We start from the raw sequence: 27,215 nt of genomic DNA on the forward strand, positions 1-27,215 counted from the left end.
CCTGAAAAGGGACAAGGTGATCCGTTTCACCCAAGAGTATTTGCAACTGTCTTGCCACTGTCTCCCTTAATCGCCTTTCCCCCATGGAGGGTATTTGTCACAAGTCACTGGGTCCAGACTGAACTTTCTTCTCAGGAGTGGTGGGATCCCCTCTCTTTCAAGAGGTCCAGGACCACTCCCCTCGTGCCGAGATGTGTTCACCCACATCTGAACTATGTATTTAGACCATCTTATATACTGCCGAATTGCAATCGTCTTTAATTCCCCCCCCCAAAAAAATTTCCAAACATTTTATTGGTTTTTACAATATTAACGACAAACAAAAACACAAAACGAACAAACATAAATCATAACCTTATTGCAATCGTCTTTAAAGCCATACAAACTTCAGACAAATTCGCTCTGGATTTTTTAACCTAAACTAAAACAAGTTTTATTGCGTTTGCTGAAAACCTTTCACAACATCATCCAAGCGACCTCAGCGAGCGTTTTGATTTCAAATACTCTGATTGTTTCTACTTTTAGTTATGGATTTTTATTTATCTCGCTTGCAGCCTTTATGGGGGGGGGGCTTTTCGTGGAGGAAGGAACCTGGACAGCTCAGTTGGCTAGAGCCTGGTGCTGATCATTGCCAAGGTTGCATGTTCGATCCTCTGCAGGGGTTGGACTAGATCTTTAAGGATCCCTTCCAACTCTACAATTCTACGACTTGCTTGATTTACGCCTGGCAACGCCTGGGGTCCCTTCGTCCTGATGGGTCTTCCTTTGAGTAAATTTAGCTGGCTGCAGCCCCCGCTTCCTCCTCCTCCTCCCCCTCCTCCTCTTGCTTTAATCCTACGCAAGGCCGCTTATCCAAGCGGTCGCCGGGCAGGAGGACTAGGTAGGAGCCGCTGCTGCAGCCGGATCCGCCCGCTTCCCTCCTTCCTTCTTGCGCTCCTTGGGGAGGCCTCCGGGACCGGGGAAGGCGGTGGGCCCCGTGAGTGGGTGGGCAGGGGCTGCGGGGGGGCTCGGCGGGGCTCGGCGGGGCCAGGAAGGCGGGGGAGGCGTCGCCCAGCCTCCCTCCCTCCTTTCCTTCCTTCCTCCCATCCGCCTGCGGAGCCGCAGAGCCGCCGCCTCCTGCCCGCCAGAAGGCGGGGCGAGAGCGCCTTGGCCGCGCAGGCAGGCAGGCAGGTAAGTACTTGGGTAGGTGGTTTTGGGGTGGGGGTCTCCCTGGTCCCTTCTCATTCTCGCGTCTTGGATGAGAGGTTGGGGGTGGCCTCCCCCTCCCCAGCAGGTGGAGGCAGGGGCCGGAGGGGCTTCGCCCAACAACAGCCCTGCGAGGTGGTCCCGCCTTCCTCTAGTCCGGCGTCCTGCAAGTGTAGGCGGGGGGGGGGGGTGGAGGAAGAAAGGGCGGAGTCCATCACGGCCAAGAGCGGAGACCTGGCGCAGCAACGCGGATGCTGGGCTCCCCTCTGGGCTTTGCAGCAAGGGTAGCTCAGGCCAGGCAGGGGAAGGAGGGACCAGGGTCGTGGCTATCACCCCTCCCACCATGGCATGCCTGCCAGGTTGCCTTGCCTCGCTGTAATCCTCTGGACATGTGCAGAGTGCCGCCGCCGCCTCCTCCTAAAGGGGATACATTTTGCCGTCAGCGTGTCTGCATGCAACCCCCCCCCCCAATTCAACCCCCACGGATCTCCAGGTGAGACCTGGGAAACCTTGGGAAGGGTTGCAGCCAGCAGAGGCCCTTAAAAAGGAACAGAGATGCTACTGGCCATGTGCAAAGTTCCTCCCCCTGTTGTATATTAGCAAAGGAGGGTCCAGTCATGTCCCCGATAATATGAAGTCAAAACCAAACCCAAAATGGCAGCTCACTAAAAATCCTAGAGGGACTGTAGAGGTCACCTAGTTGAAATCCACATCCCCCCCACCCCCACCCCCGCTGCTCATTGCAGGAATTTGCAACTGCAGCAGTCCCTTGGGGGAGGCTGCCCATTCTACCCACAGCGAACCAGGGCCCACTGGATTCAAAGGTAGCCTCAGTCTCTGTTCCACTATCAAATAATAGATCTTAGCTGCTCGGAGGTTATCTGGCCCCCTTCTCCCTTGGTTCTGGTCCTGCTTGCTGGAGTATCTGCAGGGGATTCCACTGAGAGCAGCTACACATCTCTTACCATGACTTTACATTGCTTCACAAGAGCATCTTGCTAGAGGGACAAAATTCAAGCCGTTTGATCATTTTGGATGAATAGTGTGTGTGTCTCTGTGAGTGTGTGTGTGTTACGGTTGCATATCTTTCAATTAACTTCTAGGGTTGCCAGGTTTCTTGCATACTCTCCTTTGGATTCCTATGAGGGGCCTTGCTCATGTTCTGGGGGTCCGGAGGAAACGGGATTATGATATAGGGGATTTGGCAAAGACTTTCTGAGCGCTGGAGGAACGTGAGTGGCGCTGTGGGTTAAACCACAGAGCCTAGGACTTGCCGATCAGAAGGTCGGCGGTTCGAATCCCTGCAACGGGGTGAGCTCCCGTTGCTCGGTCCCTGCTCCTGCCAACCTAGCAGTTCGAAAGCACATCAAAGTGCAAGTAGATAAATAGGTACCGCTGTGGCAGGAAGGTAAACAGTGTTTCCGTGCGCTGCTCTGGTTCGCCAGAAGCGGCTTAGAAATGCTGGCCACATGACCCGGAAGCTGTATGCCGGCTCCCTTGGCCAGTAAAGCAAGATGAGCGCCGCAACCCCAGAGTCGGCCACGACTGGACCTAATGGTCAGGGGTCCCTTTACCTTTACTTTTCCGAGCGCTGGGTTAATTGATGGAGAAGTTGGGGCTGAAGTGAGCCTGCTGGGAATGGGTTGCAGCTCTGCAGTTGCAGGTGTGTTCATGTTACTACACACACACACCATGGGTTTCACATCTGCACAGCTTCATTATTGTCAGATTTGTTACCTGTTTTGTGTGTGCACCAGGGGACATTGACAAGATGGGGAGGGGTGTTTTCACTCTTCCGACATTGGGCAGAGATGAGCTTTGTGAACGCAGAGGGGAAACCTAGCACTCAAAATGCAGCAAGTGCAGAATAAAGGGAAGTCTGGATGATGCCACGATACAGAGAAATTGAGCAGGAGAAGCTCTACCCACCCTTTGTCTCCCTGAGAGGAAGCACTTCACATTTGCAGTCTTACAGGGGAAAAATATGAGGCACATAGAGAGAGTAGACCCCCACACATCAACTGGGCACATTCATATGCCCTTACTTGGGAAAAGTTGCATTCCTCTCTGGCTGCTATTTCCAGAAGGAATCCACAGTCTTCAAGCTCTCCACTGGGGAATTTGTTTAAATTTAGGAATGAGCAGAGACTTTGCACAACCAGAACAAGCCTTGATGAAGGGGAGGTTGGCACCGCGCTAGAAGTTAGAGAGAGGTCAGGGGTCTCTTGTGAGTGCGCCTTCCATGTGCCTACCTTGAGTCAGGTAAGTTTTATATAAAGCTTTGAACCACCTTCTGATTTTGTGTGAGGTGGTTTTGGGGTTGTCTGTTGGCAGTAAATATCATCCTCACTTTTCTGTGTTAGGTCATAAGTTCAGCTCCTCTTCTTCCATTAAGGGGAACAAGAGTAGAATCTCTGTTCGGCTATGCTGAAAAGCCAACACATGTCTAGAAATGGTCTAGGGCTATTCTAGGGACAAATGACAAATTGGCAAATCTCGGAGTCTTGATGGTGTTCATCTAAGTAGGGTTCTTAACACAATCCTCTTCATGTGTATGTTGAAGTAAGCCCTAGTGAGTTTAGTGGGACTTGGATCTATGTATTTTTTTTGCAGGATTTCAGCCTAAAGAACTTGGATATGAACTTGCTCAAAATATTCCACCTCTTGCTAAAATCTTCCCCCTTAGCAGAGAACTGGAAGGAAGGCAACTTAACATGTGTGTGTGTGTGTGTGTGTGTGTGTGTGTGTGTGTATATAGTGTATCCAGGGGCAGGGAGAGGATCCAGGAAATTACATTGTAATGTCCATTTCAGGTAAATTGGTGGAAAGCATAATTAAAGACAAAATTGATCATGCACATAGAAGAACAAGTCTAGCTGAGAATGAATCAGCAAGGCTTCTGTAAAGGGAAGTTCTGCCTCAGCAACCTTTTAAGAGTTTGTGAAGAAGAGTCAAGGAGCACGTGGATAAGGGAAATCCAGAAGATGTTGTGTACGTCTTCTGACATCCAGCGTAGCCTAGTGGTTAGAGTGTTGAGCTATGAACTTGGAGACTAGAGTTCAAATCCCCTCTCAGCCATGAAGCTCACTGGGTAAGCTTGGGCCATTCACCATTCCTTGGAGGAAACACGGGGTAGAAATGTAATAATAAGCACACTCAAAAACCTTTTGACAAAGAAACACTTCACCGAAAGCAAATTAAATCAAATGCATTTAACAGTCATAGGATAAGACAATAGGCCTTTTTTTAGGAGTTAGTAACTAATTAAAGAACAGTAAGCAGAGGGTGGAGTAAATAAGTGTTTCTTGCAAAGGAGGAAAGTCAAAAGTGGAGTCTGTCTGCCTGCATACTGAGGGAATCGGAGCTTGTTGTGACTCTCCCCAGAGGGTGCTGTGCAGTCGTAGCGAATGTTGTTTAATCGTTTAGTCGTGTCCGACTCTTCGAGACCCCATGGACCAGAGCACGCCAGGCACTCCTGTCTTCCAGTGCCTCCCACAGTTTGGTCAGGCTCATGTTTGTAGCTTCGAGAACACTGTCCAACCATCTCATCCTCTGTCGTTCCCTTCTCCTTGTGCCCTCCATCTTTCCCAACGTCAGGGTCTTTTCCAGGGAGTCTTCTCTTCTCATGAGGTGGCCAAAGTACTGGAGCCTCAGCTTCACGATCTGTCCTTCCAGTGAGCACTCAAGGCTGATTTCCTTAAGAATGGATACGTTTGATCTTCTTGCAGTCCATGAGACTCTCAAGAGTCTCCTCCAGCACCATAATTCAAAAGCATCAATTCTTCGGCGATCAGCCTTCTTGATGGTCCAGCTCTCACTTCCATACATCACTACTGGGAAAACCATGGCTTTAACTATACCGACCTTTATACTGAGGGAATTGGAGCTTGTTGTGACTCTCCCCAGAGGGTGCTGTGCAGTCTTAGCGAATAGCTTAGTGCAAACACTGTGCGACAGCTGCGGAAAAGGCTAATTCCATGCTGGGGATTATTAAGAAAGGGACTGAAAATAAAACTGTCAGTATCGTAATGCTCTTAGGCAAATCTTTGGTGCAGCAGCTGCATTTGGATCTCTTTCCCCTTCTCTTTCCCCATCCCCCATTTCAAAAAATAGAGTAGGAAAAGGCGGAGCAATCAAAAATATGTTGGGACTATGGAGGCAACTCCCCAAAGGAGTAAGGGTAAAGCTACCATTATTCCTGTTGAGACAACTTCCCCACCCACCCACCATAATACTAGAAGTTCAGGTCACCCAGTGAAACTTGCCAGCTGGCAGATCCGAGCGAGATAAAAGAGAGCCGCTGTTCGCACAGTGTGCAATTTTAACCTAAAGCTTCTGCAAGAAGATGGCGGCAGGTTTAGAAAGGGGAATAGACACGTGGGGCAATGGCTGTGTTGGTGGAGAGGAAGGCAAGCTGCCCGTTGGAGGCTGGCAGCAACTGGAAGTCACCCCATGCCTTTGTGCCATCCTCTGCTGGGTCACCCATCTTGCCACTCGCCATGTTGGCAGCAGGAGGTGCAGGGAGACAGCACTGGGCTCCTTTGGGAGGAAGGGCCGGGTTTAGATGTGATCAAGTGGAATGTTTGCCCTGTGTTGATCATGAGTTTGCACGCCGCCTTTTCTCTCAATGCCCTCCAGATGTTTGGGACTGTAACTCCTGCAGCTTAGAGCGGGGATTGTAGTCTAGAAAGACAACTGGAAGGCAGCTAGAGATTATAAAAATGTCTCTCTCTCACCTTCCTTAAATCAGGGCCTCCAACTGTCTTTGGACTACAAACCCCCATCACCCCTTGCTAGAAGGACCAATGAAAGCCTTGCACAAGAGTTCTTTGGGGACCCTGTGGGATATCTCTTGTTCCTGGGCTTGGGGAACTCTACACAGAAGCATTTCCTCTTAAGTTGGCCCTGGGAGAGAGTTTTTTGGAGGAGCGTGCTCACCTTTCAGCACCGACAGGCTTTGCCAGGCGAACCTCCCTGAGAGAGCCGCAGAGATAACCCGGGCTTATGCAGTGGGAAGACTTTCTCCTCCAGCATCTCTGAAACCCACTTAGGTTATCATCACTAGGCAATCCCAGTAACTCGTAGCCTCTCTTCTTGCAGGTTGCCTTTTCAGGAGTCCATGAGAACAAAGCCCGGTCTCTGAAGATGACGGAAGTTCAGATTGACACCTCCCGCCTGCCTCCGGTGCAGGAAGGTAAGCCATGCAAGAAGCTAGGAGTTCACCTTGGGGGGAGGGTGTGCGTGTGTATGTATTAGGAAACACAAAGTGAAAGTTCTCTGAGGGTGATAATCCCACTTTACTGATCTGCAGCTTGAAATACGTGAAATTTTTAACCTTGAAAGGTGTGGGTGGTTGTTATTGTTATATTATGATGATGATGATGATGATGATGAATTGAATTTATATACCTCCTATACCCAGAGGTCTCAGGGCGGTTCACATAAAAAGACCACAGTATATAAAATAAAAATAAAAGCAATAACCCAATAATAAAAAGGTAAAGGTACCCCTGCCCGTACGGACCAGTCTTGCCAGACACTAGGGTTGTGCGCTCATCTCACTCTATAGGCCGGGAGCCAGCGCTGTCCGCAGACACTTCCGGGTCACGTGGCCAGCGTGACAAGCTGCATCTGGCGAGCCAGCGCAGCACATGGAACGCCGTTTACCTTCCCGCTGGTAAGCAGTCCCTAATGGGATGTTGATCAGGTCAGCCAAAGGCCTGGTTAAAAAGGAACGTTTTTGCCTGGTGCCTAAAGGTGTACAATGAAGGCACCAGGCGGACTTCCCTGGGGAGAGCATTCCACAAATGGGGAGCCACTGCAGAGAAGGCCCATTCTCATGTTGCCACCCTCTGGACCTCTCGAGGAGGCGGCACACGAAGGAGGGCCTCAGAAGATGATCTCAGGGTCCGGGTAGGTTCATATGGGAAGAGGTGGGCCTTGAGTATTGCGGTTGCATTTATAAGAGCAAAACCACAGCTTTGCCCAGTCACCATCATGGCAAGGCAGGGACTTCTGGGAAGCCCACTTGCAGAGCCCAGGCAGCAGTCTGCCTCTGAACTTGGAAGCTCCATTCTTAAGGATAATGTATATGCTGCTCTTCTACAAAAAAAGAGAAATGCACAAAATAATCATCAAAACAGAGAGCAGCTTATAAGAAGTAAATAAGGAGGCCAGATACAGGAGAAAGGAAGTCTTTTATTTGGTTGTTTGTATTGTTGTATGCTATGCTTATTGTATGTTATGTTCACGTTTAATGAGGGTGGATTTCTGTATTGGGGGGGGGGGTTTATGTTATGTTGTAAATAAAATTTCTAATAAAAATTAAAAACAAACAAACAGAGCAGGTGTGGTGCAAGCCCCCAAATGCTGCCAGGTACTGAGGTATGTGGCGTGCCAAACAGCAACAAGCTCACCCGCTCAGAGATGTGTGCCAATTTCCATCTCCTTGCTTCTGCTGTGGGAGCAAAGGCCCAGGAAACCCACTTGCCCTCTGGAGTCTGCCATGGTCTCCAATTGATGGCTGGCAACTGTATGATACCTTGAGGCAGAGCCCCCTTTAAAAAAAAAGGAGAGGTCCAGAAGGGAGAGGATCATGACAGACACCTCCTTTCTCTTTCTTGCTTTCATTCCTCCTGCCTCTAATTAGACAGGGAGGAGAGAGCGAAATCCTGCCCCGGCATGCGGCTGCTTGCTCAGTGTACTGGGAGATTTGCTTCAAACTTCACTGCGCCTTCTCTCCTGCAGTCACTAGTGTCTAGACACTTGGGAGAGGAGGACTTCCACAATATGGAGAGCTAGCCAGAGTTCAGTACAGTGGTACCTCGGGTTACAGACGCTTCAGGTTACAGACGCTTCAGATTACAGACTCCGCTAACCCAGAAATAGTACCTTGGGTTAAGAACTTTGCTTCAGGATGAGAACAGAAATCGTGCTCCGGTGGTGCGGCGGCAGCGGGAGGCTCCATTAGCTAAAGTGGTACCTCAGGTTAAGAACAGTTTCAGGTTAAGAATGGACCTCCAGAACGAATTAAGTTCTTAACCAGAGGTATCACTGTACACAGATCCAGTGGCTGCAGAATGATGGCCCCAGGTGGTATTTGGAAAGGTGGCTCAAGCTGTGGGAGGGTGTCAAAATCTAATGCCAGTCCCTTAAAAATATATATATATAAAATCCCCTCCCTGTGCCCAGTTAACCAGGGTAGTCTTCCCCAGCCTGGTGCCCTTCAGGTGTATTGGACCAGGGGCAGCTGCTACACCTTGCCCTGCCAAGATCTTCTCTAGAATTATGTGATGGTGACAATTGTGAAGGCCTCAGAAAGCACCTGCCGAGATGGACGTAGCTAAGGCCTCTAAGAGAAGCTTGCTTTCCCCCTCATCCCAGCGCTGCAGTGTTGGGGAGGGGCGCATTTTTTCCGCCACCGAGATTTGATTCCGGGCCAGTAATTATAATGCATGACATGTCCCTTATTCACCTTGTAATGCGATACGGAGAGGGACGGGGAAAGGATTAAATGAATGTAATTTGGGAAGGAGGAGGAAAGCGATGCCAGCTGGAAATGAGGCCGTGAGGCTGAGTGGAGAGCCACTCGGGGAAGCAAAGCTCAGAGCGGCGGGGTTTCCACTGACCTGCGGCCGCTTGACCATTCAGCTGCCTCTGGGAAGAGATTCTTCAGGGCCTCTGCTAAAAGAGCAGCAACTTCCGGGCACCCCTAGGTCGCTTCCACAGGGCAGCTGGTTGTGGCGTCAGTGCTGCTCACACAGGCAAATATTATTTTTTTACAATATCCACACCAAAGTGCCCCCCCCTTTAACCCAGAGTTCTGTTTTCCATGGTGGTTTTTTTTTACTTCTCAGACATTCTGCAGAAGAGGCAAGTCCACATTAAATGGAACCAGAATAACATCCAGTGGCAATGAGTTCCACAGGTTGCCTTTGAAGGAGCATTTCCTCTCACAACTCCAATTCCAGCCTGTTGTTGAATTCTAATTGATCATTGTTCTAGTTGTTGACTTCCAATTCTAATCCGTTCTTTCAGTGGTATGGAAAAAGGAATACAGTGGTACCTGGGGTTAAGAACTTACCGTATTTTTCGCTCTATAACACGCACCTGACCATAACACGCACGTAGTTTTCAGAGGAGGAAAACCAGAAAAAAAATATTCTAAACGAAACAGTGGATGTATGAGTTTTGTGGTTCATGCTGTGGCCACAGACATGTGATCTGACAGTGAGTTTGGAGTTGCCCAATGCAAAAATCCTGAGGATCCATGTGGATCCGTGCTTTGTAACCACGTTTTAAGTGGGGAGGGAAGGAAAAGCACTCAAGGGACAAGGAGCACGCGTGGGGTGTGTGGAGAAGGATGCTGCTAATAATGAAGAAGAGGGGTTTAAGGGGAGAAGAAGCACGCGTGGGGTGGGTGGAGAAGGATGCTGCTAATAATGAAGAAGAGGGATATAAGGGGAGAAGGCTCCTCTCCCACTTTGCTCCTTTAAAGCAAGCAGGCTCTGCTTTTCTCCCTCCTCCCCGCTCATCCCTGGCTTAGCGAGCTGAAAAACCTTGCTGCTATGTAGCGAGCTGAGTGGGGAGGAGAGAGGGACAGAGCCTGCTTGCTTTAAAGGAACCAACCGGACAGGAGCCACTTAACACTCGTGTAAGTGGCTCCTCTCCTCTCCCGCTTTGCTCCTTTAAAGAAGCAGGCTCTCTGTCCCTCTCTCCTCCCCAATCAGTGGCTCTTCTCCCGCTTTGCTGTTTCAAAGCGAGCCACGGAGGAGGGAAGGAAGCTGAACCATGGATCCTCTGCTCACGACTGCAGCAGATCCCCCCCGCCACCCGTAGGCATTCCCTCCATAACACGCACAGACATTTCCCCTTACTTTCTAGGAGGAAAAAAGTGAGTGTTATGGTGCAAAAAATACGGTAATTCGTTCTGGAGGTCCGTTCTTAACCTGAAACTTTTCTTAACCTGAGGTACCTGAGGTCTCCTTCTTTGGAGGTCTTTAAGCAGAGGCTTGACAACCATATGTCAGGAGTGCTCGGATGGTGTTTCCTGCTTGGCAGGGGGTTGGACTCGATGGCCCTTGTGGTCTCTTCCAACTCTATGATTCTATGATTCTACCACTTTAGCTAATGGGGCCTTCCGCTGCTGCCGTGCCACTGTTGCATGATTTCTGTTCTCATCCTGAAGCAAAGTTCTTAACCCGAGGTACTATTTCTGGGTTAGCGGAGTCTGTAACCTGAAGCTTCGGTAACCCGAGCTACCACTGTAGAGATTTCGGGCAGCCCCCTCTCCCCAAAATGGTACCACTTGAGCCCTTGACTTCCTTACTCACTTGGAGCCACTTGGTGGCTGCTGGCTTCAAGTGGCGATTCCTGGAGTTGGGGGAGAAGGACCCTATTCATCATGATGCAAGGACAATAAACTTGAAGAATGGTTTTGTTGTTTCGTTTTTGTTTTTCTGTCCCCTCCCCCCCCCCCCGGTGCTCCGCAGAAAAAAGATGCTGAGTGGGGGCTGACTTCCCTAGACTGGGTGTGTCTGACTTCTCATTTTTTTGGAAGCAAAAGCTGTGTTTTTGCACAGCACAAATGTGACCCTCTCGCCCCACTGGCAAGCAGCTGGGCTCTGTGACAAGGCTGACTGGCACTCTTGAGCAAACGAGAGCTTTGCCAGGCGCAAGAAGGCCTGGCGTGCCCAACACGGTCCTTTGTCGCCACCTTGGAAAAGGTTTTCCCTTGCAATGGGCAAACTTTATTTGCCGCCCTTTGGTTGAAGTGTGGTTGAGGCCTAAATGACTTATTGGGGGGGGGCATCACATCGTAAAGACTCTCCCCGGCTGGCATTTGCCACGGCACCCGGTTTAGGCTGAGAGGTGCGGCCCTCCCTGCTCGCTCCCCGCCCTTTTTCTTTTTGTGTTGCGTAAACGGTGCGTGTAGACAGAGATCTTTCAACACCTTGTTAAGCTGTGCTGACTTGTCAGCCAAGTAGCCGCGGAATGGCTGGGTGGGCAGGGACTGGGTGTGCAACTTTGGACACACCCAGATTCTGGCACGGCTCCTGCAAAGTGGCGCCTGTTGCCTTGGGCAGGCTGGCTGCCTTTTTGCCAAGGGAGCGCAGCTCACAGTCACCTCAGTGCTGCTGCTGCTGCCACTTCTTCCTCCTCCTGTTAGGAAGGCAGAATGGAAGTCCTGGAGGCAGCATTGATGCTCTGTGGGGTTACAAGTATTTGGCAGCAACTACACAAAACATGAGGGATGCGGGTGGCGCTGCAGGTTAAACCACAGAGCCTAGGACTTGCCGATCAGAAGGTCGGTGGTTTGAATCCCCACGCCGGCGTGAGCTCCCGTTGCTCGGTCCCAGCTCCTGCCAACCTAGCAGTTGGAAAGCACTTCAAAGTGCAAGTAGATAAATAGGTACCACTCTGGTGGGAAGGTAAACGGCGATTCTCTGCGCTGCTCTGGTTCGCCAGAAGCGGCTTAGTCATGCTGGCCACATGACCCGGAAGCTGTACACCGGCTCCCTTGGCCAATAAAGCGAGATGAGCGTCGCAACCCCAGAGTCAGCGACAACTGGACCTAATGGTCAGGGCTCCCTTTACCTTTACCTTTGTTGTTGTTTAGTTGTTTAGTCATGTCCGACTCTTCGTGACCCCACGGACCAGAGCATGCCAGGCACTCCTGTCTTCCACTGCCTCCTGCAGTTTGGTCAAACTCATGCTGGTAGCTTTGAGAACACTGTCCAACCATCTCGTCCTCTGTCGTCCCCTTCTCCTTGTGCCCTCCATCTTTCCCAACATCAGGGTCTTTTCCAGGGAGTCTTCTCTTCTTATGAGGTGGCCAAAGTATTGGAGTCTCAGCTTCACGATCTGTCCTTCCAGTGAGCACTCAGGGCTGATTTCCTTCACAATGGAGAGGTTTGATCTTCTTGCAGTCCATGGGACTCTCTTTATACAAAATATTCCTCCTCCAAATGCTGTTTCGGATGGCTGTGAGCTTCCTCGGTCCAAAGCACAGCGGCCAGAGGACTGGCTGGCTGGCGATCCAGTCACAACTATCTTAAAACAGATACCCCAGTGGTTGGTTTGTCTTCAGGCCCAGTTAAAAGTTCTGCTCACATTTGTGTTTAGAGCTCTAAACAACTTAGGCCCCAAACATTTGAAAGTCCCTCTACCGGCCTTCTTGGGTGCTGAGATTTGCTGAGATGCACTGCCTTAATCAGGCCTGTTTTGCTGGATTTGCATTGCTCTGTTTCCACTTTGAATGGCTTCGCCCCTGTTTGATAATTGCAAAAGCCTTCCCTGTTACGTAGCTGCAATGGTTGGAACTCAGCCTGCGACTTTGTGGTGTGATGGATGGGTAAGAAAACTTGCAGATAAACGAAAATATTGGCAGAACTGGCAGAACAGGGCTCTGCTGTTGTTTAATTGTGTTTTCTCTTTTCCCCTGCAGTTTGCCGAGATTTTGCTGTCCTGGAAGATGGCGCTTTGGCTTACAGCCTTCAAGAGCAAGAGAGTAAGAGCTGATGGAACTATTCCCTCTCCTCTTCGTCGGGGCAAAGGCTCAGAGCAAGCCCAGCCTTGCCTTCCCTTCCCTGGCCAGTGTTTTGGATTTTCTTGGGGTCTTTTTCTACCTGTTCTGGCTGGGCCCCTGGCTTCAGCATTTAATAATAATAATACAGTGGTACCTCTGGTTGCGAACGGGATCTGTTCCGGAGCCCCTGTTTGCAACCTGAGCAGAACGCACCCCGCGTCTGCGCAGGTCGCGATTCGCCGCGTCTGCGCATGCGCGAGTGGTGAAACCCAGAAGTAACCCTTTCCAATACTTCCGGGTTGCCAGGGGATGCAACCTGAAAAGATTTAACCTGAAGCATCTTTAAGCTTACGGGATATATAAAAACATAGTAAAATATCAAGCATTAAAACCTCCCTGATACAGGGCTGCCTTCAGGTGTCTTCTGAAAGTTTTGTAGATCTTTATCTCCTTGACATCTGAAGGGAGGGTGTTCCACAGGGAGGGTGCCACTACTGAGAAGGCCCTCTGCCTTTAGCATTAACATCCCCTCCCAAAAAAACCCCTGCATAGACCCCACCCACTTAGAGGCCTTCAGACGATCCCTGGAAATAGGTCCGTCCTTCATGTTCAAGGCATCCTTTGGAAACGCATTTAGTTTTCCTAGTACGGGGTGCCTGTTGGAGCCAGAGGTTTTACGGCCTTTTTTTTTTTAGTTAATTAAATGGAGCCTAGTGCTTCAGTGAATCAACCTTGCAGATTTTAACGAGGAACAGGCTTGACAGGCACCGCTCTCCCCAGGGACGCTCTCAAGGTTGACTCCTTTGGAAGGGGACAGTTCCTCCTGCAACCCAGATGGGCCACCTTGCCCACCCCAGCCTGTCTTGGCTGCCACAGCGGATACCCATGAATCATTCTGCGACGTCATTCCCCGCTGCAGTGACGCACACGGTCCAGGCAGAGGACACTTCTCCCGCCTCCCCCGGTGCCGCCCCCTTTGCCACCCACACCCTGTCAATGGAGCTGATGGATGGCAGCTAAGATCAGGGCTGCCAGGGGTGGTGGGAGCAGCTGGCTGGCCAGCCAAGCAGCTCTTGTCTATGGCACCCAGGGGTGGTGAGTTAGGGTGGCAGGCTGAAGAGGAAAGAGCCTTCCTTCTCCGTCTCTCCTCACCAAGCACCCTTGAGAGGGCAAGAAAGTGTGAACAGATAATGCCCAACAGACAGGATCTGGAAGAGATCCAGTCAGATGAGCAGCTTGGCATCGCGCCACCTGTTTGGGCTGCTACCTCAGAGTCCTATTGCTCCATCTTGCCAGTCTTCCTTTCCCCCATCTGCCCAGTGCCTGGAGAGGCGGCCCAAGGAGTGTTGACCCCCGAAAGTGTGTCGCTTGAAGCAGGATCACACATGCCCTGCAACAGCTTCTTTGCGTTAGGCCATGGCTCCTCCGTGGCAGCCATTTTGCGACTGCCGCCCCCAGCACTCTCTCAAAATCCAGCCTAGATGGACCGGCAGCAGCTCTCCAGTGTTCTAGACAAGGAAGTCTTTCTTCCCAGCCCTACCTGGAGATGCCCTTGAAGGTGGGGAAGGGAGGAGAGAGGAGGACGAAAGAGGCCTCTCCATTCCAGCCCACGCAGTGAAGTTTCCATCTCTTCGCAGTTGAGCAGCATTACACTTCCAACATTCAGAAGAACCAGCTGGTCCAGAAGGACATCCGAATTGCCAAGAAACTTCAGGACCTGGAGGAGGAAGCCAGGAGGAAACACCAGCTCTCTGAGCAGCAGAAGGAACTGTAGGTTTGCTTTGGAGTCCCAACTTTATTGCAGGGAGGCGGTGTCTCTTGCTTTGGGTAGGAGATAGAGTTATGGCGATGCTTATGGCAAGGCATCCCAGTGGGATGGACAAGGCCTAGTCTTGGTTCTGCTGCGGCTGCATCTTCCAGTGTTTCCCGAGCTTAGGTCTGCAGCTGTTTTCAAACTACAGTTCCCACTGGTCCTGCTAGCTAGGGATGATGGGAGTTGTAGTCCAAAAACAGCTGGAGACCCACATTTGTGGATGAGCATGGATTGGATGTGGGGAAAGTGGGGCAGACTAATTCTGAAAGGACTCTTTTCCAAGCCTCTTTTTATTCATTTTATTTGCTTCTTAAATTTCTATACAGCCCTACACCCCAGGGTCACAGAGCGGTTTACAATATAAAAACACAAAAATACACAACATGGTGACAAATAAAAACAATGCCCTCCCAAGTTTAAAAGGCCATAGGTTGTTTAATTAGCCAATGGCCTGGGAGAAAAGAAATGTTTTTGCCTGGCACCTAACGGTATGTAATGAAGGTGCCAGGCAAGCCTCCCTGGGGAGAGCATTCCACAAGCGGGGAGCCACCACGGAAAAGGCCTGCTCACATGTTGGCACCTCCAGACCACTCAGAGAGGGGCACAAGAAGAAGCGTCTCAGATTATGATCTCTGGGTCTGAGTCCCAGAGGTGGGAGAGGTGGTCCTTGAGGAATTGCAGTCCTGAGCTGTTTAAGGCTTTATAGGTCAAAACCAGCATGTTGAATTGTGCCTGGAATTGGATTGGCAAGCAGTGCAGTTGAGCCAGAGTTGGCGTTATATGCTCTGACTGTTTTGCTCCGGAGTGAGCAAACTGACTGCTGAATTATGCACTGGCTGAAGTGTCCAAACCATCTTCAGAGGCAGCCCCGCGTATGATGTGTTGCAGAAATCTAACCTAGAGGTTACCAGAGCATAGACGGCAGAAGTTGGGCTATCCCTGCCCAGATTAGATCAAGCTGTTCTTTGAGGCTGAAAGGGACATAAACTGAGGTTTGTTTTTCCCCCTGTGCAACTCCAGTTTTAATCTGAGCTGCAGAAGAATTTGGGGCTTTATTGCTTGCCTCTTTTGCAGGGAGGCAAGCCTTACAAGACCACAGAGCTTGTGTCTGACCTTGCTTGTGGTGAGCTTTGCACCTGCAGTGCAAGCAGACAGAGCATGCTAAACATCTTGATGTCTAAAGTGTGCACCTGGTGCAGATGTGTATGCTAGAGGCAATAGATGACTTCTCTCTGTAGCTCCCCAGGTGCCTTTGTAAGGCTCCTGTGCTCTTGAGGTCAGATTAATGTCAGACAGGAGGCCCTCTGAAGTTCCTGCTCTGTCCCTCTCTCGTGCATCTGGTGATTAGCAAGGCCCAGACACAACGGGGACAGAGGCTTCCTGCTTCACTAATTGCCTCTTCCTTCCCCCTCTCCTGCCTGCATCACACGCAGAGAAGATCGGGACTCTGAAATCGCTCGTGCCATCCAGGAGGACATTCAGAGGGAGGCGGAGGAGAGTTGCCAGAGGAAGGAGAAGGACCAGGTAACAGGAACACCTGGAGCCAGGTGGCAGGCTCCCTCGCTTCCTTTGGCCCCCTCTCGGCAGGAACAGGACAGGGTGGGCTGCCTAGCAGGTCCTTCCAAAAGGCAGATTATTTTTAGTTGGCTCTAGCACACCCTGCAGTAATTTGACTTTGGGTCCGCTCACCCTCCGCCAAAGTTAAGTGGGGGGGGGGGGAGTAATGATGGACTGACATCAAGTTGCATAGCCTCATTGCAAACAAATCAGAATGTTTTCAGGGGGTAAAAGGTAAAGGTAAAGGGACCCCTGACCATTAGGCCTAGTCGTAAACGACTCTGGGGTTCCGACCCTTATCTCGCTTTACTGGCCAAGGGAGCCAGCGTACAGTTTTTCCGGGTCATGTGGCCAGCATGACTAAGCCGCTTCTGGCGAACCAGAGCAGCGCACGGAAACACCGTAGAACAGTGTAAATGTTTCCTCCAGGGAAGAACTGGAAAAAGAGATTTATCTGGAGGCAGATGAACCAATGGCTGCTATCTTATGGATGTTTCCAGGGTGCGTTCGTTGGCTGACTTGGGCTGGGTTCTTGCACCTCCTTGTTCCTCCACTCGCTGGTCAGTGGGAAGCCGGCCGTTCATTGTGGAGCATTGCGGAAACCCACTTAAATGAGAGTTTCACCTTTGCAAAAACCTCTTCCTGCTCCCTGCCATTAGTGGCCAAGGGCAGCTTGGCCGCAAACTGCTTTGAGGGCGACGTTTTAATATGTAGAACAGGCTGTTCGGTTCCAAATAGGATTAGCCTGGAAAGAGCAGTTTGGTGGAGCTGCTGCTTGTCTGGCTAATGGAACAAAAGCAAGAGATCAAAGCTGGCGGGGTCACCTGAGGTGACAGAGATCCCTGGAAGAGGCTCTGACTGCCTTCTAAGAACAGCAGTCCCAAATCTGGACTTTCCTCAGCCCCTTCTCCCTCACAAGGGAGTGAAAGCCCTCTGCCCATTTCCACAGTTCCTCTGGAACAAAAGCTTCCCCAGTAGAATATCCTATTCTAAACAAATTTCCTTATCAGGCGGACAGAACGAAAAATAAAATTGCCATCTCCGCTCCATGGTTTCAGCCGATCAGAATTCTTACATATAAAATTACATTTTTTTGTGGCTGGCTGAATGTTGGCGTGAAAACAACCTAAGGAACTTTGAAAAAGATGAAGGCTTGAGTGGAGGTCCAGAACAGCGTTTCACCCTCTGGTTTAAAAATGTTCTCCAGAATATAAAAGCAGGCACAATATTCCCGCTTTGGGCAGGAGACGGCTGCAGTGCAGAGCTGGCAGAAACTCCTGTCATCTCATTGAGTGAGGTTCCCTGTCAATACCAGGAGCCATCAATAAGCCTTGCTTCCACAAGAACCATTGGGAGGAGTGCACTTTAAGGCTGCTTTCCAGTAGCTCCTTTGCAAGGGGGGTGGGGTGGGAAATAAGGCCACAGAGGCACAATTAGTATCCCAGGTTTCCATTGTCTTCGTTCTCTGCCAGCTGAATGGGAGACAGAAAGCACCACGAAGTAGTGGCAGGGTGAAGCCTGGCTCTGGAATTCCATTTCCATCCCCTCTCAGTGGGTTTTTTCCTCTCCTCCACACAGGAAATAGCCAAGCAGCTGCAGGACTTGGAGGAGGAGAGCCTGCAGAAGAAACAGCAGCTGTGGCTCAGGAGCTCAAGTGCGACACAGCGAGGAGGAGGAGAAGGTATCTGGAGCTGGAGGAGGGGTGAGGGTTGCTCCAGAGAGGAGGGGCTTCTCTGGGGGCCGCAAACCAGACACGCAAGGCCTCACAAATTTTGTCTGACTGCAACTTGCGTCCTCAGCTGGAGCGCAGGTGGCACAAGTCTCGTGAGGGCATCCCAACACGCATGGGACCAAAGACGGCACCTACTTTGGGTGCCCCCATTGCCTGGCCATCGCTGGTGCTGATGGGAGTTGTAGTCCCACCAGCATCCTGAAGGCGGCTGGTTGGGAAAGGCTGGTGCAGAGTTAGCGCCCGGCTCTCGGGGATGTCTCTGGACCCGAGGCTTTGGCGTTACACCACCCTGCGACTGGGAAATCTTGGCACCGTTTTCACGTGGCAGATTTCCAAGCACGAAAGCGCTGGAAGTATATCTGAAGGAGCGTCTCCACCCCCATCATTCTACCCGGACACAGAGGGCCTTCTGGTGGTTCCCTCACTGCGAGAAGCCAAATTACAGGGAACCAGGCAGAGGGCCTTCTCGGTAGTGGCACCCTCCCTGTGGAATGCCCTCCCATCAGATGTCAAAGAGAACAACAACTACCAGACTTTTAGATGACATCTGAAGGCAGCCCTGTTTAGGGAAGCTTTTAATGTTTGATGTATTAAGGTATTTTAATATTTTGTTGGAAGCTGCCCAGAGTGCCTGGAGAAGCCCAGCCAGATGGGCAGGGTATAAATAATAAATTATTATTATTATTATTATTATTATTATTATTATTATTAATGGACTTTCAGAAGGGGACCAGGCCAGCATCAGCTGGGTGGTCCTGTTTCTCCCCTTGGTCCTGTTTCTCCCCTTGGCCTTGGCCAGCAGAGGGACAACCTCCTGCAATGAGCTCTCAGCTTGCTTAACCAGCAGCACATGCAGAACTGCTCCTTCGTCGTCCTTCCCCACAACTCCACTTTTCACGTTTGTCTTCCTGTCTGTCTGTCTGTCTCTCTGTCTGTCTTCAGATGACTCCCTTGGGCCCCTAAACTGGGTGATGGCAGAACTTGAACTCCAGAACCAGCAGCAGCTCCAGCAAGATGAAGAACTAGCCCGGGAGCTGCAAGCTGAGGAAGTGGCTCGCCTGGTGAGTGCCCATTTTGTCCTCCTCCTCCTCCTCTGGGCCAGGAACTAAGGTTTGGGTGGCAGCACTTTCTTGCCTGTTACAAACTGGGCCTGTCAAATAAAGACAGCATGTGAAGGTTTTAAGGTTTCACATCTGGGGGGGGGGGTGTGACAACTGCCTGGTACCTTGAAGGTTGTAAATCTCATGCTGGGACGTGTTGGCCCCAGGAGCATTGGGGGAAGGTCCTTGGAAGCCAAATGGCATGAAATGGTTGAAATCCCGAATCTTTCAGGGCAGTGCTCTCCAAAGCGGGAGAAGTACCAGTTTCCTGCACTTGAGAACTTTCTGCTCACAGTGGCTTCCTCTTGTCAGGATTCAATTTCAGTCACTTGGCCCTCATCCAGCACCCCTGCAGTGGGCTCTGGTGACAAGGGAGGGAGAGCCGAGTGTCTTCAGCATTCCAGATCCCCAGCTGACCGCCCTCTCCAGTTCTAATAGACTCACAGAACTGTAGAGTCGGAAGGGACCCCCGAGAGCCATCTAGTCCAACCATCTGCAATGCAGAAATCTCGGCATGTGGTCCCCCATCCAATTTGAAACCATACCGGACCCTGCTTAGCTTTGCAAATGTGCTAGTGGTTTTATTGCTGCACCACTAGAGGGATGTTGTTAAAGAGTGCAGAGGATAAGGTGGGCCCCATGGGCCCCCGAAACACCAGTGCCAAAGTGTGTGTTTGTGTGCATATAGACCGGAGCAAAGACGGTCTGAGCATATTACACCGATCCTGGTCTGACTGCACTGGCTACTGATTAGTTTCCGGGCCCAATTCAAAAGTGCTGGTTTTGACCTATAAAGCCTTAAACGGGTCAGGACCTCAATACCTCAAGGACCGCGTCTTCCCGTATGAACCTACCCAGACCCTGAGATCATTTTCTGAGACCCTCCTTCATGTGCAGCCTCCTTGAGAGGTCTGGAGGGTGGCAACATGAGAACAGGCCTTCTCTGCAGTGGCTCCCCATCTGTGGACTGCTCTCCCCAGGAAAGTTCGCCTGGTGCCTTCGTTATACACCTTTAGGTGCCAGGCAAAAACATTCCTTTTTAACCAGGCCTTTGGATGACCTGATCAACATCCCATGTCCTTTTAAAATGTGGCTCTTTTTTGGGGGGAGGTATTATTGAGTTATTGTTTTTATTTTATATACTGTGGTCTTTTTATGTGAACCGCCCTGAGACCTCCGGGTATAGGTGGCATATAAATTCAATAAATAATAATAATTGATAATAATAGATAAAGGAAGCTGTACAAAAGGCAACCGCACCGCCTGGGAAGATGCTTTGTACTGAGCAAGGCACCACTGAATCCCGGCTGGCAGCAGCTGCCCAGCAAATGGCCTGAGGCAGCGTTTATATATCCCTGTATATTCCAGCATGAATCAGAATTACAAGGGCGCCTCAGAAAAGGAGCAGGTGTTATTTTGCCTTCCCGGGGTGAGAATCAAGTTTGCAGCTCCTGCCTTGGGAGAGCAGGGCTCATCCTCTGTATTGGAAATGCCTTGTGAAAGAAAGAAAGAAAGAAAGAAAGAAAGAAAGAAAGAAAGAAAGAGAGAGAGAGAGAGAGAAGAAAGAAAGAAAGAAAGAAAGAAAGAAAGAAAGAAAGAAAGAAAGAAAGAGAAAAGGATTTGTGGTGTGGACAGAGCTCCTCCTCTTCCATCTTCTCTGTACCGCCTTGTTTTATTAGCTTTTTCACTCTCATGCAGAAAGCCAGGAAGAACCGGGAACGCCACAATGACTACAGGGCAGCCCAGGTGGCTCAGGATGAGGTAAGGAGCTGATCGCTGGTCTGTTCGCTCGGCTTGGCTCAGCGGGGCTTTGGGGTTTGTGGGGGGGTCGCAGCTGTGGGCTTGCCCACTGGTGGAGAGGGTGGCATCAAAGCATCTCTGGCGTGACGGCCCAGCCCAGCTCCAACAGCATCCAAGGATGAAAGCAGCTCTCTCGCCTCCCTCCATAAACAGCCAGGCTCCCTCCTTCAAGCTGGACCATGACTGGCTGGCTCGCAGTTGAGGCCACAGCGCTGCCAAGCCAGCTGTGCTCACCATGGGCACCAGAGCGAGGGTTTGCTGCTGGGGGGCTCCTTGCCCACTGCCCCACCCTCCTCTGAGTGTGAAGCAGTGTCCCAAGAGCCAGTTTGTCCTCCCCCCAGAGCCTTGTAAGCTGCTCAGGCCCTACTCCACTGACCTCTTCCCTCCCTTCTTCCTTGAGTCCTTTTGTGGGTCCTTTTGCCTGAAGACGCCTGCTTTGTGGGTGGGGGGCTCCCTTCGGCCCACTCACAGCTCTGCGCCTGTTCAGAAGAGCCCCAAGACCTCCCTGTTTGTCTGGGCCTTTTTGGTTGAGCCAGGAAAGACTGGAGTGTGGTAGGTGCTTTTGGACCTGGAGTGTGGGCTGTTGAACTACAAATGCCTCAACTCTCCTCTGTGGACCTTGAAAGACTTCGAATCCTCTCATCTGGAGCAGAAACCGTCCAAGGCCAGTTTGTTAGGGTGCATCCTGGAGCTAAGCAATCAAAGGGCTTGTGCGGGTGGAACACAGGTGGGTGGTTGGGGGACGCCATTTGGAAAGCCTCACAAGGCCAACGTCACTGGGCTCCGAGACAGAAATACCTTCAATGAGAGATATTGACTTGCCTTTCTTTAAAAAGGTCTTTCTCTCTCCCCTATGCTCCTCCCAGGAGATTGCCCGCTACATGCAGGACCAGGAACTAAAAGCTCAATGGAGATCCCCCAGAAGGAACAAGGCCATGACAGGGGCAAGGGGCAAGGGCACCACCATGGAGGAGGCAGCCCCCAGCAGCAGCCCCAGCCAAGAGGTAAGTGACCCAGCTGGGGTGGGTGTGTGGCAAAAGTCGCCTCTGCATGGACCCAGCAGCTTGGAGCTGGCAGTGGCACCTTCCTCATGCATAGCAAATCTTGACGTGAGGGTGCTCCTAACGACAGGTTCTATGCCAGGGGTCAGCAAACTTACCGCGCCTCGGGCCAGTGTCTCCAGCACGGATCGTACGGCGGGCCAGAGGGTAAGGGAGTGCGTGCCCATACGTGTGCGCACACGCTATTTCCAGCGCACTTCCGGGTCAGAGGAGCAATGGAAATAGCTTGTGCGCATGTGCACGGGCCTCCTCCGACCCGGATGTGCACCAGAAATAACGCATGCACACAAGCTATTTCCGGTGCTCCTTTGACCCAGAAGTGGGCAGCCGCGCAGCGCCGATAAGAGCAGGTGGCAGCAGCAGGCGTTGCTGCGGGCCGGATAAACAAGTCCCTTGGGCCTTATCTGGCCCGCGGACCTTAGTTTGGGGACTGCCCTATGACAATACAGTGGTACCTCGGGTTAAGAACTTAATTCGTTCTGGAGGTCTGTGCTTAACCTGAAACTGTTCTTAACCCGAAGCACCACTTTAGCTAATGGGGCCTCCTGCTGCCACCACACCGCTGGAGCACGATTTCTGTTCTCATCCTGAAGCAAAGTTCTTAACCCGAGGTAATATTTCTGGATTAGTGGAGTCTGTAACCTGAAGCGTATGTAACCCGAGATACCACTGTACAGCAAAACCAAACTTTTGACCAGCGCGGGCGCAGTGACTTTGGTGCCAAGCCAGTTTCTTTTTTCTTGCTTACGCTCCACTTTGCTTGACACCCCACCTGGACTCGAAAGCAGGCTTGCTGTCTGGCGACGTTTCGGCTGGCCGTTGGAATTTTCCGAAATGAAAATTGCCATTTGCCCCTGAGCCCGTGACCTCTTCTTTTCCTCGGCTTGGCTTACTCTGAGCAAAGCTTATTTGTGGACTGTGCGGAGGGTTGGGAAATAAGCACCGTGGGGCGTGAGCATGGCACCAGCATCCCTGCGGTGACTGCGCAGACCTCCGGAGTTCACACCCAGCTCCGAAAGAGAGCAGCTCGTCCCTTGGCAGGCAGGGTCTGTCTTACGTGGTGCCGTGTTGCTTTCTTGCCAGAAGGAGGCGCAAGAGATCTGCGGAGCCGCATCGCCAACCGGTCTCTGGTCCTCGGACAGCTCAGAGGTGCCCACCCATGGAGGCCAGCCGGACATCAGGTCAGTGCTGCTCAGATGGTAACTTTGCAAAGATCCCTTATGAATTTAATTATTCAAATGGTTATTAAATTATGCTGTCTCCCTCTCTCTCTTTTTTTAAAGTTCACTTCTGAGACCCATTTATTGTCTTCGTTAGAAACCAAATTTCCGGAGAGATGGGGGGCAGGGTGGGAGGGAATGCAAAGAGCTGCCAGGGCAACTGGAGGGGAAACGAACTTGCGAGTGTCCTGTCCTTCCTTGCAGGTTGTCCCTCAGGCCGCAGCTGTGCCGGAATATCGCAGAGGACCTGGACCCAACCTTCAGGGCCCAGAGGGCGGAGGCCCCTGCTGGAATGGTTTCCCTTTGCTCCAGAGGTGGGTAATGCAACTGGTTCTTCTGGGATTGCAAGCCGTTTCCCAGGTGCTGACTGGGGAGGGGGGTGTCCCTTTGACCTCAGGTACACACGAGTGGGACGCGAGTGGCGCTGTGGGTTAAACCACAGAGCCTAGGACTTGCCGATCAGAAGGTCGGCGGTTCGAATCCCCACGACGGGGTGAGCTCCTGTTGCTCGGTCCCAGCTCCTGCCAACCTAGCAGTTCGAAAGCACGTCAAAGTGCAAGTAGATGAATAGGTACCGCTCCGGCGGGAAGGTAAACGGCGTTTCCGTGCGCTGCTCTGGTTCACCAGAAGCGGCTTAGTCATGCTGGCCACATGACCCGGAAGCTGTACTCCCACTCCCTCGGCCAATAAAGCAAGATGAGCGCTGCAACCCCAGAGTCGGCCACGGCTGGACCTAATGGTCAGGGGTCCCTTTACCTTTACCTTTACACACAAGAATGGCCACCAGGGGGCAGCAGGGGTTGGCGTGCTTGTTCTTTCAACCCCAAGTGAAGGCTTCGAACATTTGCTTGGGCACCATCTTTTATGTGGGCGACAGCGTGGCAGCCCCTCCTGCCCTCCCCAGCGGCCTCTCTCTGTCCTCTATGTTCGTTTTGAAGTGCTTATGGTAGTGTAGTCGGGGTGCGCATTCAGTTATGTTACGTTCGTTCTCTGATCTGCCTTGTGTTAATGACGGATGCTAAAGATATCCTTTTTCATAAACAAACCAGCCACAGTTCTGATCGGTCCAGATCCGGCAGTGAGATCCAATTCCACGTTCAGGTGCTCCATAAAGGGCAAACGCTAAAGAATAACATTTAATACTTGTCCTTCCATTCTATGTCTAGAATGGTTTTCTCAGCCCCATTTACCCTCCGCAACGAAAGGCTGGGGCCATTTATAATAATAATAATATAATAATACTTTTTTTATTTATACCCTGCCCTTCAAAAACAGGGTTCAGGGTGGCTAACAACAAATTTAAAACACTTTAAAACACTTAAATATAAAAGCAGCATAAAATACAATATAAAAACATGAATAACAATAAAAATCAAAAATCAATTAGATAATCCCCAGGGCTAGCTGGCTGAATTAGTCCTACTTGGGCCAGCGAGGAGGCCAGGGGAAAATTAGCTGTGGGGTCTCAGAGCGGGTGATCTTCATAAAAGGGGAGGGGGAAGGAAGAGAAGGGAAATAAAAGATCAGGCTGAATTCAAATTAAAGGCCAGGCGGAATAGCTCTGTCTTTGCAGGCCAGTCAGAATCTGAGAGTTGGTAGGGACCCCGAGGGTCATCTAGTCCAACTCCCTGCAACGCAGGAATCTTTTGCCCAATGAGGGGCTCGAACCCATGACCCTGAGATGAAGAGTCTCATGATCTACCAACTGAGCTGTCCTAGCTGCAGCTGATGGGGAAGGGTAGCCCCAAGGCCCAAGTAGAGCAGGGAAAAACTCATCGCTGAAACCCTGGTGAGCCGCTGCTGCCAACCAGAGTAGGTGGCACTGAGCTGCATGGACCAGTGGCCTGAATTAGTGTCTAAGGCAGCAGCTTCCCCTGTTCCCATCCCTCCCCGACTGCACCCGGATGGTGGAAGTTGCTGCTGATTCCTATCATTCTGTTTATCGTCCCCAAGTCGACACTTGCCCCCTCCAAAAAACCCTCTTTGGCTCCCATGAATGCTCCCAAGATTATCAGTGGTGATAATTGCCAAAAGGCTTTGCAACGAGATGCGAGCACTTCCTGTGCAAGAGGCCTGCTCCACTGGGTGCTTGGCACCCCAGCACCACCATGTCCGTGTGCCTGGTTGCCTTGGGGAGGGTTCTCGTCCTATCTTCCCCCTTATCTCAGCTGGTAGAGCAGGAGACCCTTAATCTCTGGGTCATGGGTTCCAGCCGCAGCAGATCCCTTCTCCCTGTGCTGCAAAGGGAGGAAGCCTCTTTTCCTACGGCTGTCTTGGGTATAGCACTTCCTCATCAGCACAGCAGGGAACAGACATGTGAGCACCCTCCTCCAGTCTGCTGCCCTCCACATGTTACTAGACTACAAATCCCATCATCCCTGAGCACTGGTCGTGCTAGCTGAGGCTGATGGGCATTGTAGCCCAAAGCAGCTGGCTCATTTGGGATGTGGGGATGGCTGCTGCTGGTGATGCCATTAAAGACAGATCTCTCTCTCTCCTCTCCTCCGTCCAACCACTTTAGCTGCTGCTGCCCCAGGAGGACGCTCAGTCCCTGTGGGCGGCTTCTTCGACTACCCAGACGAGCTCGGCGAACCGGCCTTTGTGTCCCCGACAAAACGACAGCCAGAGAAGGTAGGCCGGCAGAAACCCAGGGACAAGAAGGAAGGCTGCAAGCAACAGTGACGCATCCGCTCCCAACAGAGCGGCTGCTCCGCCCAGCCCTCACCACAGCAGGGACTCATCCCTCATCCCTCTGGCCTCTTTGCCACCTCTGCCCATACCTGCAGTTGCTCTGAGGGGGCCAGGGTTTGCTGTAACAAGTCTGAGGCCAACGATGCAAAAGGCTGCCATTTCCCCCCACCCTTTGCAAAGAACGTTGATGTCTGCACAACTGCTGCATCCTCGTAGCTAAACGCAGTGGTCCCAGAAGGCTGCCGTCTCTTTTCTCCGGGACCAAAACATTTTAGCCTCTTCTGCAAGCCATCTTGACTCACTCGTGTGACCTTTTTGCCCTGGTTGGGAAGAAGATGGCTTTGCCAGGCAAGGTCTGCCGGGTGTCAAGAGGTAGAACAGCGCATGCTTTGCAGAAGGGCAAGGCCCTGCCTTTGGACTCCTTTGTGGGAAGACGCTCTTTTGCTGAGAGGGTACAGTTTTGCTGCAGCGAAAAACGGGGCAGCAGCGATTGGACGGGTGCGAGACTGGAAACGTCCTCCGAGAGGCTTGAAAGGATAAATGAAGAGCCCTGGATCAGACCCATCTAGGCCAAAATCATGTCTTCATAGGAGCCAACTAGATGCCTTGTCTAGGGAGCTAGTACAACATTCATTTTAAGCCTGCCACTGGTATTCAGGGGCATCGAGGTTGCTTCCTCCTCCATGAACTTGTCTTATCCTATTTTAAAGCCATCCAAGTTGGTGACTGGTCATCACCGCATATTCCGGGAGCTCAGCTTCACCCCACCAGCTTTTTTCTCCTTGTACTGCATGATAAGTGGGTTCTGAGTGACCCCACTAGGCTTTTGAGGAGATCAGGCATTTCCAGAGGATCCTAAAATGAGGCTCTTTGATAAGAGAGAGAATATATTACCTTCTCGGGCCCTTTGCATTTCTGCAGCATTGGACACGGTGTGCAATATAAACGGGCAAGGAGCAAGAGCACGAAATGCTTTCGAAGTAGATTTGGAAAATGTCTTCCGCAGACCCCCACCTCCTACTTATTGCCAGGACTGGATCTCACACTGCAAGGAGTGCAGTTTGAAATTGGTGCTAAATGTGCTAGGCTTAATCTTAAATATATATAATAATCCTATGTGTATGTGTGTTTTAATGTACTAGTACCGTGAGCAGGATCTGCGCCCAGGGTGGCTGGTGCTGCTCAGCAGTTCTGCTAGCAAGAGTCTTGCTGAAGAAAAAAGCTTCCTTGTGACTATTTTGTTCATTTTCTGTGGGGGCGGGAGTGGTGTGTGTTCAGGAAATGAGCCCTTGCTCGAAAGCTGGTTCTTGCGCACTTTCGGGCGGCTTACGTAAACTTTTCCCACCTGAAGGGTGCAAACCCGTTCACCTGGACCACATCTTCCGGGATTTGAGAAGGCTCCACAGGGAAAATCCTACAGGTTTGAAGGCCCTGCTCCCAATTGCTTCTTTCCTAGGTAAGCTGTATTTTCCGGTGTTTCCTCCGTTAAAGAACAGGGGAACCTCTAGAACTCTGTGACAACTCCCAAA

At 51.2% G+C, this 27,215-nt stretch overlaps 1 protein-coding gene across 5 annotated transcripts; it reads left to right on the forward strand.

Annotated features, from left to right (window-relative positions):
- Nucleotides 1–576: 576 nt before the first annotated feature.
- On the forward strand, nucleotides 577–26,800 carry LOC308483377 (uncharacterized protein). Of its 5 annotated transcripts, none has more exons than XM_081017197.1 (12): nucleotides 577–880; nucleotides 6,286–6,379; nucleotides 12,632–12,694; nucleotides 14,350–14,482; nucleotides 15,959–16,049; nucleotides 17,661–17,784; nucleotides 18,757–18,875; nucleotides 20,613–20,675; nucleotides 21,581–21,718; nucleotides 22,859–22,956; nucleotides 23,200–23,309; nucleotides 25,517–26,800. In XM_081017197.1, exons 2-12 carry the CDS (start codon nucleotides 6,331–6,333, stop codon nucleotides 25,675–25,677), a joined length of 1,149 nt encoding a protein of 382 aa, XP_080873323.1. In that variant the 5' UTR covers nucleotides 577–880; nucleotides 6,286–6,330; the 3' UTR covers nucleotides 25,678–26,800. The 5 variants fall into 5 exon arrangements, with proteins under 5 accessions (XP_080873323.1, XP_080873321.1, XP_080873324.1 ...); XM_081017195.1 differs by lacking the exon at nucleotides 577–880 and adding an exon at nucleotides 1,025–1,170; XM_081017198.1 differs by lacking the exon at nucleotides 577–880 and adding an exon at nucleotides 1,025–1,170 and having other exon boundaries at nucleotides 22,862–22,956.
- The last annotated feature ends 415 nt before the right edge of the window (nucleotides 26,801–27,215 follow it).

This window comes from Podarcis pityusensis, assembly GCF_964106645.2.
Source record: "Podarcis pityusensis genome assembly, chromosome: 8".
NCBI lineage: Eukaryota > Metazoa > Chordata > Lepidosauria > Squamata > Lacertidae > Podarcis > Podarcis pityusensis.